The sequence below is a fragment of the Drosophila teissieri genome, unplaced genomic scaffold (assembly GCF_016746235.2).
Source record: "Drosophila teissieri strain GT53w unplaced genomic scaffold, Prin_Dtei_1.1 Segkk10_quiver_pilon_scaf, whole genome shotgun sequence".
Taxonomy (NCBI): Eukaryota; Metazoa; Arthropoda; class Insecta; order Diptera; family Drosophilidae; genus Drosophila; species Drosophila teissieri.
In genome coordinates this window covers 109921-130176 of record NW_025224980.1, presented here as the reverse complement: position 1 = coordinate 130176, position 20256 = coordinate 109921, and the positions used below count along the sequence as shown (strand labels likewise).

General features: G+C 37.9%; 1 protein-coding gene across 9 annotated transcripts in view; it reads left to right on the top strand.

Annotated features, from left to right (window-relative positions):
• Positions 1-20256, top strand: part of LOC122625471 (nipped-B protein) — a 100390-nt gene that overhangs the window by 36221 nt on the left and 43913 nt on the right. For all 9 annotated transcript variants that reach the window (XM_043805556.1, XM_043805558.1, XM_043805559.1 and 6 more), the window contains one exon: positions 14349-14789. In XM_043805556.1, the coding sequence (XP_043661491.1) occupies positions 14349-14789 (441 nt within the window). The remainder of the gene's footprint in view (positions 1-14348; positions 14790-20256) is intronic.

Genomic DNA, 20256 nt, shown 5'->3' with positions numbered 1-20256 from the left:
CGTTGCCTACAATTTTGTTCCTGATAACATTAAGAATCCCATAATATCTGGGTGATCCTACTGTTGATGAATAGATTTGTAATATTCTCTCTACGCTTTTCCGCCATGAGCTAAATTCTCCTGCTTGTCCAGAGAATTCGCTTAGACACTTTACTATATCTGGGATCCGGTCTAGTTCGTTCATATTACCATTGCTGATATCTACCGTCTGATCTAGTAGAGGTGCAGTGTCTGCGTTTAATTTGTTGCTCAAAATTCTTTCAACTATTTCCTGAATTTGTCCCTGCATATTGGTTACATTAAGGGCTTGACTTACTGCGGGGCCTGTATTCGGATTAAGTAGGGCAGGCCTAACTAGGTTGTTTGGGTTTGACATGATTGGTTATAAACTATTTTCCTTGGTATTTTCTGTTGAGGGCAACAATTTTATTTCCCCAAAATTTGTTGGTATAAGTTTTGTATGTTTTATTGCAATATATTTTTTTCCTGTAACTTTTTGTTCAAAATTGAATATCTTATATTTTGAAAGTATTTCTCATATAGATTTTATCTATAAAAACTTTTATTTTTTTCTTAAAGTATTTTTCTTATATTTTTTGTATGATTTGCAAATATTTTTTTGTAATTTTCATTAAAGAAAAATTTATTTTATTTCTCGCATAGATGCATAAAAGATTTTTATATTTCGCAGTATTTTTTGCTATTTGATATTTTTGTATTTATTATTTTTGTATGATTCTCAAATATATTTTTTGTAATTTTTGTTAAAATTCTATGTCCTGTAATTTTAAATTATTTCTCTTATACAAATTTTTGTTTATTTTTTCACAATATTTTTCGTTACGTTTTTCAAATATATTTTTTATTCTCAGTGATTCTATGTTTTGTATTTTCAAATTATTTCTCTAATAAAAAAAATTTATATTTTCACGATATTTCTCGTTATGTTTTTCAAATATATTTTTTTTTCTCTGTGATTTTGTGTTTTATATTTTCAAATTATTTCTCATATAAAAATTTTTATATTTTCACAATATTTCTCGTCTTGTTTATCAAATATTTTTTTCTCAGTGATTTTGCGTTTTATATTTTTGCTGTATTTCGCATGTATTTATTTTGATATGTTTTTATTATTTTGATTTCTTCACTTAATTAACTTACAGTATAAAGTACATCCTGAACCGGTTAGTTGGTATTCTTCCTTTTTGCTACTGAGTGCTACTGGGGTACCTTCTTAACACTCCCGTCCAGTCGTCTGCGGCGATAGCCTCCAGGCCGATGTAAGTGAGTTCTTCATTGCAGGATCCTTTCCGCGTTAATCTTGGCAGCCAAATGGGTGCTCTTAAAGATTTATTGTCTTTTATTTCCAAGTTCGCGAACCAGGGCAGCCTATGGGGTGCTCTTACAGGTTTTTTTAATTTTGCGATTTCGCGTACCGTAACTAGGGCAGCCTATGGGGTGCTCTTACAGGTTTTTTGTTACTACGAAGGATTTCTTTCGCGGCAGGACCCTTTTAACGTTGGGCGCCAGTTAAGTAAAACATTAATTAATTGTTTCACAAGAAGGTAATTGGAACTCGAGGTCCAGTTTTATTTGAATAAAAATTAGAACTGAAGTGGGTTTACAATTTTTGGTGATATTTATGCCGCCAACTCCGTCTCTGCCTCATCCTGCGTCGGTGTCAACTCCGTCGCTGCCTCTGCCCGCGTCGGTGCTTTTGGTTGCCGTGAGCGCTCCAGACGCTAATCTTGCAATTTTCTGTTTTTGCAGCTGCATGGCCGGATGCGCGTTCAAGCTTTTGCTATTTGTTGTTTTAAATTCCTCTGGTGTTAACTTATAACATCAAGAGAGAAAACCATTTAGCTGACCTTCATGTTGGTTGTGCGCTCTGCATACATCGTTAGAAAAAACTATAAAAAAATTTGTAAGATTTTTACGATTTCGATTTGGAATCGAAATATTGGTGATCCGGTTTTCGAATTCGTAAGAATTTTCCGATTTGTAAAACGGTCACATTTGTCTAGCCGAAATGAAAAGTAAATGCCTTTTTTATATCAAATCAGATCTTATCTGTTGATCAGAATCTTCAATTCTGATTAATGAGGATAGTATTCCTTTGAATAAGCTCGGCGGTGACTCCGAAACTTCACTCACTAACATGTAGAAGGAACAGTTTTCAACTCTATAAGTTATATATACTCTTCATTAGGATCGCCAGCCGAGTCGATCTAGCCATGTCCGTCTGTCTGTCCTTCCGTATGAACTTCGAGATCTCGGGAACTATAAAAGCTAGAAATTAAGCTTGTCTTGTGACGCCTTCGCTGCCCAAGTTTGTTTCAGTATGTTGTCACACCTACAGACCGCTCAAAATTGTCAAGCTCACATTTTTATAAAAATGTTTTGATTTTTTCCCTGTCCTCTGTTTGTTCTGTCAGTTTATTTTCACAACGCCCTAATTTTCAATTATTATTATTTTTTACTTCCTTTTGCTCAAATTTTTTTTTAAATTTCACTTTACACTTCAACTCTCAGCTATGTACCATCTGATAGTCGATGAACTCGGCTTTAGTGTCCCTTCTAGCTTGAATTGTATAGAACAATTTTTTTTGCGCGGGTCCCTTAGGAAACCCCAATTTTAACGATATCATTTTGCAATATCATCCATTTGTCTTATCGTTTGACTGTGCTATTGCTTCGGAATAGATTAAAAGAAGCGATTTTTGTTTCGATACATTTCGGAGTTTTTGTTGGTAAAGCTTGTTATGGATCCCTAATGTAAAAGTGATTTTACAAAATTGTTCATTTAACCAAAGACATTATAATAACAAGATACGTAACGGCCATTCATTGGTTTTGCACTATGAAGCCACTTGTTTGGTGACGACCAAAACAATTGAGAGCGTAAAATCTAAAAATATAATTGTTTTGCTTGTGTGAGTAAAATCATTAAAGGAGATAGTGTGTATGTGTGCGTGCTTGTGCTAGAAGACGATTTTCGGGCCGAAATCAATTTTGATCTAAGAAACGAATTTGGTTTTTATGGTTATTATGGTTTCGAAGAATTTTTTTTTATTCGCTTGATATAATCGCCGCTCGAATTAGCTACCGTTTACATATTTATATTTATATTTATATTGATAATTATTAATATGTAATAATCGGTAACCAGGCAACACCACGGGGAGGCCATTACAATTGTAATGGGGTCTTATATTTATATGACCTTCGAGTCGACTTGAAATGTTTAAATGTTAAACATTAAAAAATTTCCATGTTCCCCAACTAAGCTAGTTTTCTAACTATTGCTTTTCAATATATATTGCCTCGCTCTTTATTAGTTATATAATATTTATACCCGTTACTTGTAGAGTAAAAGGGTATACTAGATTCGTTGAAAAGTATGTAACAGGCAGAAGGAAGCGTTTCCGACCATATTAAGTATATATATTCTTGATCAGGATCAATAGCCGATTCGATCTGGCCATGTCCGTCTGTCCGTCCGTATGAACGTCGAGATCTCAGAAACTACAAGAGCTAGAAAGTTGAGATTAAGCATACAGACTCCAGAGACATAGAAGCAGCGCAAGTTCGATTCATGTTGCCACGCCCACTCTAACGCCCACAAACCGCCCAAAACTGTCACGCCCACATTTTTCAAAAATGTGTTAATATTTTTTCATTTTTGTATTAGTCTTGTAAATTTCAATCGATTTGCCAAAAAACTTTTTGCCACGCCCACTTTAACGCCTACAAGCCGCACAAAGCTGCCACGCCCACATTTTTAAAAAATGTTTTGATATATTTTCATTTTTTAATTAGTCTTGAAAATTTTCTATTAATTTGCCAAAAAACTTTTTGCCACGCCCACTCTAACGCCCACAAGCCGCCAACAACTGTCAGTGCTGAAATTTCTCCTTCGCACTTCCCACTAGCTGAGTAACGGGTATCAGATAGTCGGGGAACTCGACTATAGCTTTCTCTCTTGTTTTAAAATGTATATGCAATATATACATATATTACATTTTTTTAGTCGTCATTTATCACTCATATTTTCATTTATGAGATAAAATGCTGAGTTCAGCTTGCTTTTTTTGTCTATCAGCAATCACAGTCCACTTGCAATGTTTAAACAGCAAAACTTTTATAAGTTTTTTTAAAAGATCTATATTATGCATATAACGTTCATTATCTACATGAAACCATAATGAGAAATTACTACTTTCATTTGTACACTTATTGGTCTACAATAAATTGTTTTATACACATTTGTTTTTTATTGTTTTTAAAAATCAAGTAGTTTTTCTCATGTATAAAAAGCTCTGATGGAGCTCTTAAATGCTCGGTATTTTTTTAAATAACCGATCTGCATTTATCGCAATTGGATCCTTTTGCAATATAGCAACAAAATATCTTCTCGAAGTTAATTCAATGGGTATATCATTGCCCAAAAAATGATCTATATTTTGGTCAAAGTACCTCTCACTGCCTGGCTTTTCAATGCATGGCTGATATATAATCGAATCGAACTCTATTGGCAACATCACATCATCATCTGATTCGCAATTTGAATTTTGGGAAAATTTAAAAATGAGTAAGAATATAAGCTTGGCAATTATTATATTAAATTCGTTAACTGAAGGATTTCTGCAGTTACCACCTTTTGCTCGAACGCACGCAAATATATTTTCAAGGGGATCCTGGTTAACTCTACTTGTTAAAAAGAAAAAGTGGTCTGTGTGGTCCTTAAATATATCTTTGACGATTCCAAATATAGCTTCAGTAGTTTGGATCAAGCCATTAAGACAATATATATTATTCTCGTGATATTTTACGCTCTTTAGGTATTCCTGCATTTCCTTCAGTTTATGCCAAACAGGATTGTTTACTTGAAGAGCGCATTTCATGGGGTTTTTGTCAGTTAATACTCTGCTATTCAGGCAATCAAAGTAATCATTAACTTTTTGAACAAATTCAGCAGAAGAAGCTGCTACTTCGGGACTATTTAGATTAAATTGTTTGTTTTACTATTTAAGGTAAAGTAAGGTGTTTCATTGGTGACTTCAAGTAATGAGGTACATTTTCTATTATTACCTCCTTGATCATAAACAACACCCCTTATTTTGAACCCAATATTTTCAGCAATATTAATGTTTTTATAAATAAGCGTTTTTAAGCAATCGCCTTTTATATTTGTTTCGGGCACGAAATAGTTTAATATACATTTCTATTTCTTTAAAATATCCCGAATAACGAATACACAAATGTGGCTTCCCATTTTATTAGAGCGATCAATTAAATGCTCTAGTCCATCTATTATATCAACTGATACATTATAAGTTATATTTTTTTTATTGCTGTGTCATCACAAGTTAATATGCATTCTTTATCCGATTCATTCATTCCCTTAATGGTTTCTCTGAGGGCTGAGTACAAACATTCGTTGTCTCCCGGCTGTAATTTTTTAATGCTGTTCCACTTTTTTAACGATGATGGACTGGGAAAATTTAATTTCAGTGAGTCCCATAAAAACATATATATTGAAGTGGACCTGTAATATATGCTCTGAGCAAACCATTTTTCGGAATCATTCCATCTTGTATTTGTGTCCTTTTTTTTTTTTAAGAAGCATTTTTGCCAGTATTTTTTCATTTCCCGTTAAATTAGTTTTATCAATTTGAGAAAGTAGGTTTTTTTCGGACTTAGATTCCAACCTTATTAACTTTCGTTTTAAATTTGAGTTTTCTTTCCTTAGTTTTAAATCGAATTTGTCTCTCATAAGACATTTTTTTGTAAGATATATATTTAATGTTTTCGTGTTTTTATGGCACTGACGACATATTTCAACGGGGGACTGTGAGCGGTATCTTTTTTGCGCAGGCGACCTTACAGCATTCAAATTTATTTCATCATTATTGCAAATATTATATTTATTAAGGTTTCGATCTGGAATTGTTCCTTTCTTCAGATATTTTATCCCAATATCATCTTGGGAGAAATGATCGTGGCGTAAAAACAGTGATGAAGTGCTCGCCACAAAATCTTCCTTAAATTGGCACTTTTTCGCCCATTTCATTAAAGTTGTTGGAAACTTTTCAGGAAACCTAAACAATTTAAGAGTGGGGAAATCGCGCCTAGATTTCTGGCAGTGTGGTAAACTGCACTTTTTCCCACTTATGTTAGCCCTTTTCTTTTCGGCCATAGCCATTGTGCAATTCCAATAAAATGTTTTTATATTAAAATTATATTTTAATTCAAACCTTTTTTGAATAGCAGCAGTAGCAGCAGCACGTGGTATTAGCGCGTAAAATTACGAAATTAAGTTTATTTTAATTTTCCTTTATTTTTCACAATCGCAATTTATATTCGCACTTATACATATTTCCGTACTTTACCAATGCAACAAAACGACTTTAATTGATTATAAATACAATTATATAGCGAAATTTACAAAAATTTAGGAGCTCTACGTATAGTCAGCTTTAAACAAACGTATTAAGAGAAAAAGAAAACGTATTAAAAGAAAAAGAAAAAAAATTGTAGCGCTTTTCTTCCTACCCATAATTGCGCGCTTTTTTTATACTAGTAATTTGACTAAATAACTATAATTACTGTAATTTAAAACAAAGAATTTCCAAAAAAAGAAATTACTTTTTAAAAATATATATTTCATAAAAATAATTCATAAAAACAATTCATAAAAGTTTTTGGCGGTTTGTGGGCGTGGCAAAAAGTTTTTTGGCAAATTGATAGAAATTTACAAGACTAATACAAAACTGAAAAAATATCAAAACATTTTTTTACAGTGGACGTGGCAACATGAATCGACAAACTTGCGCTGCGTCTATGTCTCTGGAGTCTGTATGCTTAATATATCTTTTGTAGTTCCTGAGATCTCGACGTTCATACGGACAGACGGACGGACAGACGGATATGGCCAGATCGACTCGGCTATTGATTCTGATCAAGAATATATATACTCTATATAGTCGGAAACGCTTCCTTCTGCCTGTTACATACTTTTCAACGCATCTAGTATACCCTCTTACTCTACGAGTAACGGGTATAACTATAGCACGGTTTGGCACTCGAAGTAAGTGGCAGTTGTCGTTACTTGGCTATGTACGCGCGCAAACATGGTTAATATATGTATATGCAACATATGCGTAATCAACGGGAATAATTTTTGTTGTTCACTGCATTTTATAGTTATGAATGATGCAGACAAATGTTGCTGGGCTGGGGGTGGCTGGCCTGGAATTTTCCGGTATGCTGAAATGTAAAAACACTCGAACAGGCGAACACTTGACTTTTTAATTATTGCGCGGGCGCGACCGGGCGTATAGTTTATTCGGCGAATACAAGTGAGAAACTAATGCTTATTCTAATTAGCTAAGCTCTCCCGAGCGCAGCGGAGACTCCAATTTGAGCTGCCACGGGAAGAGTAGAATTGGAGATTCAATGGTGAAGAGCGTAACCTGGACATTCCGCCCCCTTGCAATCACTGGGGTTGCAACATATCCATCCTACGGCACCCAAAATCTGTTTTCTGGGCGACCGGCATTCCCTCGTCGAAGGTCAGAAATCCGGATTGGAGGACCTTTGTATAAATATCTGCTCCCAGGACCATGGAGACGGTAGCAGGCCGATGGAACTGGTCATCAGCCAACATGATGTCCTGGAACTTGGACACCACTGTGTCGCTCAATGCTCGGACAGGTGTGCGGATACGCACACTGGGCTAGATCTTGAGCACGACTTATAGCTTCGGCAACGGTAGGAATAAATACCTCGGGTACGTCTGCTCTCCAGGGCACGAGCACTGCGTGCGTTTTTTTGACGAGAGGCCATGCTGCGGGTAGTTGAATGTCGAAAGGAGATCGAAAACGAAATAAAAAAGTATGGATGATTAGTGAACTACAAATAAGGACGAGAGGCGCGCCTATTTATTGTGGAGATTCGGAAGACTCCGTCGGCAAAAGCACCACTTTTGCCACTGGACGTTTAACAACTCCACGTGCAGTACGTTTACTACACGGACGTTGCCGTCGGCTCCTGGAAAGACAGACTCAATTCTGCCGAGCCGCCACTCATTAGAGGGTAAGTTTTCGTCCTTGATGACGACCATGTCATCGATGCGAAGATTTTTGGTCGGGGCCTGCAATTTAGTGCGCTTATGGAGTTTTTTGAGGTACTCTTCTTTCCATCGCACACGGAACTGCTCATGGAGAGCCTTCAAATGCTGCCACCGATTTAGAATGGATTTCGTTTCTCCATTTACTTCGCGTTCCACCGTGGACATAAGGGGTACCCCGACAAGGAAATGACCTGGCGTCAGGGCCAGCAAATCTGTCGGATCCTCAGACATAGAAGAGAGCGGCCTGGAGTTATGGCACGCTTCTATTTTTGCCAAGATCGTGGAGAGCTCTTCGAACGTGTATTTTCGTGTGGCAGTGCATTTGTAAAATAGTGTCTTAAAACTTTTTACGCCTGCTTCCCAAAGGCCTCCCATATGGGGTGCACCCGGAGGAATAAATCGCCATTGCATCTCTTTATGACTATAGGCATTCGTCACCGACTCTTTTACGGCCTAAAGGAAATCGCGGGAAAGCAGGGTGGCAGCGCCAACAAAAGTTTTGTCATTGTCTGACTAGACTTGACGTGGACACCCTCTTTTGGATACAAAACGAGCGAAAGCGGCAAGAAACTTTTCGGTCGTTAAGTCAGATGAAGGCTCTAAATGGATGGCCTTGGTGGAGAAACAAACAAAAACTAACACATACCCCTTTGTGATAAGACATGCTCTTCCCGTATAGTTCTTTATATTGAACGGACCGGCGTAATCCATGCCAGTATACGTGAATGGTCGGGAGAACGATGCTCTTTCTTTGGGCAGGACACCCATCAGTTGGCTTTGCAATCGCTTTTTGTGGATCACACATACCTTGCACGAATTTACTACTGCTTTCATCAGGTTCTTAATTCTCGGAATCCAGTATTTCGACCGGATGAGACGCACCATTAACTGGTTACCACCATGGAGAGTTATGCGATGTGTGAAATTCGCAAGGAGGCGAAAAAACCGGCAGTTATACGGAAGAATCACTGGATGCCGTTCGTTGTATTAAAGGCTTTCGGAAGCCGCCACACGGCCGCACGCCCTGATCAGTCCTTGGGGATCTAGAAAAGGGTTCATGCTTAGGATGGAACTGGAACTTGGCACTGGACGCTTTTCACTTAGGCAGTGATATTCCACAGGGAATTCTCTGCGCTGAGTGTTCGAAATTAGGAACCGCTCGGCGGCGGCGATTTCAGTGGCCAGCAGGTGCACATCAGATGGAGATGTCTGCTTCCTGCACCGCTGTATGAAGCGATAAACATAAGCGAGGACCCGTAGTGCTTTCTCAAGCTTGGAAAAACGTTCCAATAACTCTTCAGAAGGAGCTTTTGCGAGATGGACTTTAAGAGCACGCTTCTCCAGATCGGTCACCGGAGCGTTGTATACCTGAGTTGGCCATTGATTGCGTGGATTTTGCAAACAAGTCGGTCCGTGCCACCATAACTGGCTATCGGCTAGATCTTGGAGGGAAACTCCTCTACTTGCCAGGCCTGCTGGATTATGCTCAGATTGAACATGAGACCAATTTTCTATTTTTGTGGCCTGGGCGATACTCGTCACCCTATTGGCTACAAATATGTTCCACCATATTGCCGCCCCATAAGCCTTTTGCGATGCATCGCAAAAGCCATGATGCTCGACCTAGAACTCTGGATGAAACGAGAGCCAGAGTGGAATGCATATCTGCTCTAAAACCGAATACCTTTGGAGAAAATTAAGCCATCGCTGAAAAAGCTCATTTGGAATGTCTTCGTCCCACCCAAGCTCCTGTAGCCAAATCTCCGGCATGAAAATTTTAGCTCGAACGATAAACGGCGCTAACCAGCCTGCAGGGTCGAACAATTTGGCACTTTGGGACAGGACTTGGCGTTTTGTGAAGGACGTTTCAATAGCCAACAATGGCGGAACGAAGAAGAATTCGTCGGAAGTTGCCTTCCAGCGATTACCGAGGGTTTTGGCAGTGCGCAATTGGCTCCAAAGGTTACTGTTTTCAATTCGAAATCTCTGATTTCCCCTCTATTATTTCGGAAAAGTATTCGTTGGAATGGAGTGTGCTTCGGATCTACCCAGATCTGCCGATACATTTTTTCGATATCGGCGCTAAACACGTATCGGAAATAGCGCCACTTCAGAATTTGAATGGTTAAGTGGGACTTCTTCTCGCACGTGGAATCGGATTCTTTTACCAACTTTATCGGTATATTCTCCACCTCCCATAATTTTGTGAGTAGTTTGTCCAGTGAATTATCGTACGCGTGGGAGATCTGACACTGGCCCAGTTAATACCCAGCCGAAAATGGTCTCTTGCCCCAAGAGAGAGCCACAGATGTTGGTTTTTGCTCCACTCAGAAGCACCGAAGGCAGAATGTCGGCTCCGATAAGGACATCTATTTGTGCGCTCTCATAGAATTTTGGATCCGCCAGTGGAAAATCGGGAAGATCCCGAAGGATATTTTGCGGAATTGGGTAGGAAGGCAGAGGACATAGGCCGTCGTCTCCAACTGCAACGCGGGCCTAGTCGGAGATCGGATTGTGAAACTGCAGAGCTTCTTGGACTGACCTGCTACTGTTTGGTTTAAGCCTGAGACTTGGGCTTGAGCCACCTGGAATGACAATCTAATTAGATTGAACAGTCGCTCGGTTATGAATGTTGCCTCTGATCCGGATTCGATCAGAAAACGGAGACATACACGGACAGGATGGTTTTCCTTGTTGCACAAGTCGCAACTTTTGGATTTTGGAGACACTTTCGTCTCGTAGGAATTTATTTTTCTAGAGGGCCCACTTGAATTCATCGCTTTGGAGTGCGACTGACTTGGTACGGGCGGCCTCACATCATCGATGGCCTCTAGGGTTCGATGACGTTCTGTGAGGAAGGTGTTCAGCTCTACCCATGTCGGGATGTCGGTTTTCTTATGGAGCGACTGCTCCCATAAGGAGAGAGTTATCTTCGGGAGCTTTGATGAACACAGATATACCAGCAGGCAGTCCCAGTTCTCAATGTTGATGCCTGACATTTCTAAGGCAGTCAAGCAACAGTACTTTGCAGTACCTTCAACGCCGCCCCAGATTCCTGTGGTATAGACTGCACATTAAACAGGATTTTCAATTAACTGTTTACCAACAATCTCCCAGGCAGAGCGGAAACCCTTGTTGGTGAGAGGCGAAATCGAAACGATGGCATGCGCGTCGCCACTTGTTTTGGCATTTAAATGGAATAACTTTTCAACCGCAGTCAACCATTTATTGGTATAAATGGCTGTGAAAAGATCCCGGAAAGTCGGCCAGCGAAGATAGTCGCCTGCGAAAACTTCTGTATCGCATGGAGGCAACAGACAGCCAGAGGAAATGTAGGCCTGGGGCGCCGCGTTCGCGGCTGGGATGGACTGAGACGTGCCCTGTTCGATTTTGTCAACGAGCTGGGCAACACACCTTTCATAGACTGAATAGCAATAACTGAATTTAGCCCTGAGAATAGGCATGTTGCCTGCTGCCGCTTCGCCTACTGACACAAGGCACTCCGAGCAGATGTCGAATTCCTGTTCAACCTTGTCCCATAGGATTCGGACTTGGTCGCTACGGACGCTAAGCATCGTGACGGTTGGAGCTGCAGATTCCGGAGTGTTGATCTGAGCCTCAAATTCGCTTAAGCAGTCAGAAACCGAAATGAATTTGGCTAGCGCCAGATCGGAAGCAGCAATATTTTTAGCTGTGCGCTGTACTATGGCTTTGGATGGAGTAGCACAGTCGTCGGAAATCTGCGCAGGCGTTTTCACCGAAATGCTTGGAATTCTTGGACTCTTCGGCCCTTGTGGTGAATAAATAGGTCTGGGTTTGTCAGCGGACAATTTTTTCTTATCGTCCCCCATGGGCGTAATCGAAGAAATGCGAAATGGAAAGGAAGCTGTTTTGGAGCACGGTCACACTTTTGCAAATGTCGTTAGACTGCACTTAATAAGTTTAAGATTGCTGCCGTGAACGGTAGAAAGCAGCGAAAAAAGACCGTATGGGATGTAACGGGTGTGAAAGTGGTGTAAAATGTACTAAGTGGAAACGTCGTAGTTTGAACTAATTGGACAGCTGACTTGGAGTGAACCGCGAATTGTATAAATGACCGGAGATTTATGGTAATCAGGTCCACCTGATTTACGGTTGGAACACTTGGAATGTGGAACACGGTCAAAAAATGTTTATTAGAACGTAGCAAAAAATGTTATTTTTTCTTTACAACTGGAAACGGAGAAATTTGGAATGGTGGAATTGGAATCTTTTCTCCGCGTTCTAAAAACTTCTACAAAAACACAAATTATCCAAGCAATACAGGAAAAAATATTTTTCGGGTGAACGACTTATATTTAGCGGTCGTCTTCTTTTTATTTTTTAAATTTTGGTTTACAAAGAAAATTTGTTTTTGGATGAAAAAATTATTGTGGTTCTTGTAGTTATTATGAAAATTTAAAAATAATTAAATAAATATTGAAAAATTTATTTGTTAAAAAAGAAAAACCGCTTTTAATTTATGGCTCGGAAATTGATTTGGAAATTTATTTATCTTGGATTTTATGGAGAAAAATTTTTATTTGTTGCTTTGGACTTGCCGACGGGAAACAATTTACAATTTGGTATATGTGTATAAGGAATGCAGATAATATGCGCAATGTATGTCGGTATTATATGTAGATAATACATGTAGATACTATATGTAGATACTGTATGTAGATAATATATGTAGATTATATATGTAGATACTATATGTAGGTAATATATGTGATATATAATATGTGGGTGTAATATATGTAATGTATGTTGATGTAATATGGAAAATATGTTGATGTAATATGGAATATATGTTGATGTAATATGTAATATATGGAACTGGCGTGTAAATGTTTAATTTATATTTTATTTGGAATGGCCAGAGGGTATGTGTTGTTTGGTTTGTTATTTTATTCTTCGATAGCAAATTGTATTAAGTGGACTGCGGAGTTTAAGCATAAATGTTTTGCGAAAAGAATTTGGCTTGCGTTGGACATATATTCGAAGATTTGGACTTTTAACTTTCACGAATGAGGCTGAAAGGGAACGGTGGGTAATATGACGGCGCCCCTAGGAATGAATAAGTACTTTTTCTTTACTTGCCTTTTGTCGGAGAAATCCGTTAGATTTGACAATAAATCTTACAGCAAATTGAAAGAAATTGAATTTTCGAACCTTTTGCTGCAGACCGGCAATTAAAAGGAATGGAAATTTCGTACATATCTTGGAAATTGTTCGCTGGTGGACAAAATCGAAAATCCAGGTTATCCGGCTCGAAGGACCAAATGTTGGGCTGGGGCTGGCTGGCCTGGAATTTTCCAAATATGCTGAAAGATAAAACACTCGAACAGGCAAACACTTGACTTTTAATAATTGCGCGGGCGCGACCGGACGTTGTTTATTCGGCGAATACAAGTGAGAAACTAATGCTTATTCTAATTAGCTAAGCTCTCCCGAGCGCAGCGGAGACTCCAATTTGAGCTGCCACGGGAAGAATAGAATTCTGTGGTGAAGAGCGAGAGAGAGAGAGAGGGAGCGGAGAGCGGGTAACAGTCCTCGCCCCGTAACCTGGACAAATGTTTCGCGCTCAACCAATGTACTGAGCAACAGCGAAGTTTGTATGATTTCCACTAGGTTTTGGTTCTACATAAATTATGTTAGCTCATAACAAGCTTCTTTATTTGCTATTTTAAAGAATAAGACGATATAAAAATGTTTAAATGAAGGTATTTTGTTTTAGCTCGTTACCCCGCTAGTAAGGCATAAATGCACAAATGCATAGTTTACGAAATCAAATGACAAGAAGTACCCGACTGGTGTCTTTTTGTAGCTATGAGTTTAAAAATAACTTTATCTTATATCTAGTTATAACTTTTACAGTTTTTATTATTCATTTTAAGGTTTGGTCGTCTTTATATTTTGTCAGTCTTTCCTTCCCTTCATGACAAACGCGATTAACAAATAATTTGTCCGTTTCATCCGCAACGGGTTTTTCTTTTTAAATTAGTTTACCTTATAAACCTAAAAATTTAATTAAAAAATATATATATTAGAATTTGTGAAATATATATAAATTTGTATATCTATATATACATTTAAATATATTTACCTTTTTTTTATATATTTCTAGACAGATAGGGATCAATCCATCTATTAGTGTAAATTAATATAATAATAATATATTGTATTTTTGCAGGAGGACGAAGAGGAATTTGTGGATGATGAAATTATAGAAAAATTACTTAACGCAATGGATGCTTGCTTGCTTATTTGTAACATTTATTCTACAGTAAGCGATCTTCAGTTTTTACAAGAAGATAACGTATCACACATAATAAAATTTACACAATTTCAACTGCGTGAAACTATATTTCCTCTTCATGACCCGGTTTACACTGTAAAAAGTGTAAAGAGGACCAATCATCGTAAAAAAATAAAATCACAACAAGGTCAAAGCCGAAGTATGCAGCTATTCTACTCGAAAACTGTAGAGCTCTTAAAGGTTTTTGTAACACTTTTTGACAAATGTGTATTCGTTGATACAATAGTTTTACCATTGTCGACGCTGGCTATTGAACCATTTTTTGTTGACAACATAGAGACGTTGCAATTTGTATGCTTGGAACTCGTTACCACAGTAAGTACCAATTTTCTAAATAGTATCACAGAAGCCCTCCCTATATATTTGACAATAAGTATTATAATAAGTAAATAAATTCTTCTTTTTATATGCTTTCATACAAGCTTAATATCGGGTGTCTAATAGTCGGAGAATTCGACTTTAACCTTTTCATTTGCATTTTTTTCAAGATGTTTACTTTATAACACCGATTTCTAAAGAAATAAAACTGAAGAGACGATAGCAAGGCTGACCAATTCCAACTGAAAACAAGAGAGAACGCTATAGTCGAGTTCCCCGACTATCTGATACCCGTTACTCAGCTAGTGGAATGCGAAGGAAGAGTCTTCAGCACTGACAGTTTTTGGCGGTTTGTGGGCGTTAGAGTGGGCGTGGCAAAAAGTTTTTAAGCAAATCGATAGAAATTTAGAAGACTAATACAAAAATGAAAAAATATCAAAACATTTTTCAAAAGTGTGGGCGTGGCAGATTTATGCGGTTTGTCGGCGTTAGAGTGGGCGTGGCAAAAAGTTTTTTGGCAAATCGATAGAAACTTACAACACTAATACAAAAATGAAAAAATATCAAAACATTTTTTAAAAGTGTGGGCGTGGCAGTTTTGGGCGGTTTGTGGGCGTTACAGTGGGCGTGGGAACATGAATCGACAAACTTGCGCTGCGTCTATGTCTCTGGAGTCTGTATGCTTAGTCTCAACTTTCTACCTTTTGTAGTTCCTGAGATCTCGACGTTCATACGGACGGACAGACAGACAGACGGACAGACAGACGGACAGACAGACGGACAGACAGACAGACGGACGGACAGACGGACATGGCCAGATCGACTCGGCTATTGATCCTGATCAAGAATATATATACTTTATATGGTCGGAAACGCTTCCTTCTGCCTGTTACATACTTTTCAACGAATCTAGTATACCCTTTTACTCTACGAGTAACGGGTATAATTACTTGTTATTTGTGATCTTGTAGCGTAGCCAAAACGCTTTCGCTTAGAGCTCAGATCGGGAAGTAGATGCAATCGTTTTCTTTATCAAATAATAGAATTGATAGCGTCGAAAGCTTTTGTGTTTTCCCTTACTAGGCCGTCGGAAAAACGAATGACATTCGTTCTTTTGGTAAATTTCTCATGAATTAGATTTGCATTTTGGGTTTTGTGAATAACGCATACCTTGCCGGAATATTTAACTGAGTTTACTTTCTAATTACTATGCTTTTGGAATTATAATATTTTGACCGAATGGGGTGTACCTGTAATTGATTGCCCCCATGAAGCGTGGTGCGATGCATAAATTTTACAATGCTGATCTAGAAAACAGTTCATGCTCTGAACACAATCCAATTATATACCTCTGTGGATTATGTGACACACAAAATTCTGATAACGGCCAGGAACAGGCACGACGGGTGACTTAAAGAAAAGTTGACGGCCTCTGTGCTCCAGCTAGACGGCGCACAATCGCGCAAAAGATACAGATACTATACAAAAATCAAATGACAACGGATCGTAAAATTTGTTATTTCAGGTAGTTTTGCAGAAAATACGGACTTTGCGGCCGATTTTTAGGTAAAATATGTAACCGACCGGCTTGGTTAGGGTTATGGTCTCTATGGGTCATCAAATCTCGGTAAATCCAAGGTAGAAAAAATGTATAAATAAATTTTTCAAATTTGATGGAAAAAAATGATCTTACACCGACTTATGGGTTTGGCGTATGAGGTGTTGTTCTTGAATTTATCATATTCAAAAGAGATCGGGTCCCTCGACGTCCCACCTCGAATTTCCAAGGCAAAAGATACTTTCAACTCCGCAGGCGCTGCTTAGTGCAAATTCTGCTACAAGCGCAGTCGCTGCGCAGTACGAAATTGTATGGCGGGCATACATTTTTTCTGTATTGGTGGCTTGTTTTTCAATCCCTGACTTAATTGACAAATTAAAAAATAAAAAAAATTGTCTTTAAAATGTATTTATTTCTTTTTTTTAAACATTAAATATGTACCATATTAGCATTTTCAGAGAAAACAAATTAAAAGTATTTGTCGAAATTGGATTAAAATTGAGAAGGCCTCAAAAAACATTAATTTATACTATAAATAGTATGAGCTGCTCCAAACCATAGTTCAAGTCGCTGCTAGCATAATCATATTGAATGTAATCACTCGTCGTTATGGATGGCATATGGTTATTCAAGGAATAGCGCCAACACTGAAAAAATTGATGACTAATACTTGTAGAGAGCAGCGGACGGAGCAACAGGTTGTCCCAGTCCAACAATATTTTAAAAAACAGGGAGAGCGCTATTCCAGTAGACGCGCTAATCCTAAGCTCTCTTCTATTTAGAGGGAACGATATTAGCATTAAATGTTGATGAGACTCCACCGACGAAATTGCTTGAAGCGTAGTGAGTGCTATCTCCAAAAGCGCATAGGCATCCGGTCCAGAGAGCAACGAAGGCGCGGATCTTCGGCGACCAAACACGAAATGAAGACGAATTATGGCAAGAGAGGGCCAAACCAAAGATGGGAGGCATTCAGCTTCAAATTCCATACAAAAACTATCCATTGCATGCAAGCATGCATCGAGAATAATCTCCCTTTGAAGATTCGATAAATGACACTGGGGATTTTTGGTGTCACCTTGCTTGGAGTATAGGTCTCCTTAAGAAAAATGAACGACCGTCAAGTCGTAGGGCGACTTCTTTATATAGATGAATCGACTCATTCGAACCGATTTCAGCCAAAACACATTATTGAAGTCAGCTTGATTATGATGCTCACGAACTCCAAGTTTGAAGTTGATAAACTTTAAAATTTTTTAAAGTAATTTTTAGCTTATCCGCCTAATAGCTTAGCTCACAGCTATTACACTGCCAGAGTAGATTTGGCATGTTAATGAAAAATTTCTGGGGCGACGACAAAGCGACGCTTGAAGGCTCGAAGTTGGATAGCACTAACTTGGACATTGCACTCAGAAAACGAATGAAAAGTCATTTCGGAATAGAAAATGCGCCTGCTCGCAACGCCCTACTCCGCAAAAGGCTCAAGGCGGATATGACCACAGCATTACCAAGAAGTCATTGTGGAGATGAAAGCTCGAATGGTTAAAACCTAGTTTTGGCCGCCCCGACTTCGGCTAGACGTTGATCCTCCAAAACTGATGCCAGCGAATACGAAATACACTGTTGGACTTAGGTTAGACGCACGTCTAGTTGCTTACAACTTTGCATATTTTCATATTTATTTGTTAAATGACGATAGAAAAGAAGTGTATATGGGCAATTCCACGCGAAGGTCAACCATTACTTCCAGTTTTTGGTCCGTGCGACAGCGGTAGTTTTTTGCAATTATCTTGAAAATGATGAATGAAAAGTTGGCCGAACTCAACTTTTTCACCCATAATAGAGCTATGGAAGAGTAATAATTTAAACCTACTCGCCAAATTTAAAATGCTTTAATTGTGTATTTTTTTTCCTTTAAAAGCGTACAAATGTCCCGTGCGACAGCATGGAATTGCCCATATGCAAAAACATTTCTTATTTAATGATACTTTAATTAAAATATTTAAATGATTATACATATTTAACAAAAATGTGTTTCTTAGACATTGTTTTAAAACTACTCATAAATCCGATCCTTCATAGTCTGGTACAAGGAATCTATGTATCTCAGGGAAACCTCACTGCAAGCACGTTTAATAGCTGCAGCTAATGTTTCCTTATCTTCGTATTGCCTTAACCAGCACCAAACATTTCCGATTGCGTTAAGATCTGAAGAACGTTTTGACTGAACGCCAATTATTTAGTCGAGTGTCAGATTGGACAGTCCACGTCATCTATACTTTCGCGAATTGAAGCCGCTTTTCCTTGCGTATTGCTTTTAAAGGGGCTTTTTCTTGATTTTTAGATACTTTAGGTGTTCTGCATTTCTAAAACGCTGAATAGTTGAAAGGCTTGCTTTTACTCCTGCCAATTCCTTGATCTTAGCCGCAGAGCTAGTCAAATTCGAAGCAATTCTAACAATTTGGCGCACTGATTGTTTTGATAGTGCTTTTTTTTTTCCTTCAAATATATGTCAACAGTTCTGGAGCTGCAATTTATTTCTTTGGCAATGTTCCGATTAGACAATCCTTGCGAGTGAAGAAAGTCTACTTTTTGACGTTCCATATAAGCAGGTTTTCTCATTTTTTCTTCAAATGTTGCTGGAAAACACTTAATTTGTTAATTATTATATTTTTTCAATACAAAAGTTTAAGCTGCGTCTAATTCAATGTCGAACCGAAAATTCATGTGATTGCCATAGAAATTTCTAGAATCTTCGAATGTACAGTTATTTTTTCGCTAATCAATCTGCTGTGAGCATTATTTTTTCGAACAAGATTCGAACTTTGAATAATAGATGAATATAGAAAATAGATACTTTTATGGAAATAAAGATACTTATTGAATTACATTGAAACACATACAATACATAAAAACTTTAAGTGAAATAACATAACATGTAAAACGAATAACTCTAATACTCTGTTAACGCTCGTCTTTGCTTCGGCTGCTTAATCCGCTGCAAAGAGGCCAAAGAGAGTATCTATTGTATGCTAGATTTAGTCTTGTATTGGTCTTGAGCAAGTGAACTGCGTAAAATAACACACCAATTCTCTTTTTAACACCGGGTAAAATTTATTTATTTTTTTGTTAAAATTATAAAGGTATATCTAAAAAACTCTTCAGACTTTTCATTGGCGCCCGAACAGGGACTTTGGTATTATGATTATTGATTTTCGTTTAAATTATTGATGGTGTAAATTCGGGTTTCGCGTTGCCAAGTCCCAAGATATGTTGCTCATCAAGGGAAGTGTCTATGGAATCTACCAAAAGCTACGAGGTAACCTGCACCATAAACTGAGTTCTTTGTGTCGACCCGCAATTATGCGAGAATATCAAATTATTGGCCAAACACAAATTATTGTGTAGTGTGATTGTGCACCTTAATACATATGTATATGTACATTCTTATATAAAGTTACATAAAGTTTACAAGAGTCTCAATTATTGGTGTTAGTAAATATTAAAACAAATAACTATACATATACATATGTATGTGCATACTTGCATGTAGAAATGCGCAAACATATACATCAATTAACTAAAGCCTTTGAACTAAAACAAATAAAACAAAGCAACTTTACATATTGTACAACAATTTACAGTTGTTGCTGTAATTGTTGTACACAAATTTCAATGTCGCTTACTTGGTCATTGAACTTTTGCTATTTGCTTTTTCCGTATGGTGTTAGCGGCTGTGAGATTACAGCTATTTTTTCTGTCGCTTAGCAAAGAAATCTACTGATCTAGGTGCATTGAGTGGTCCGTTATTTTGTAAAGCCGTTTGTCCCGTTAATTGTATGCCTTCTCAGCTGAGCACTTACATCTTACGTAGCTTATACCCTGTACTCATAGGTAAAAGGGTAT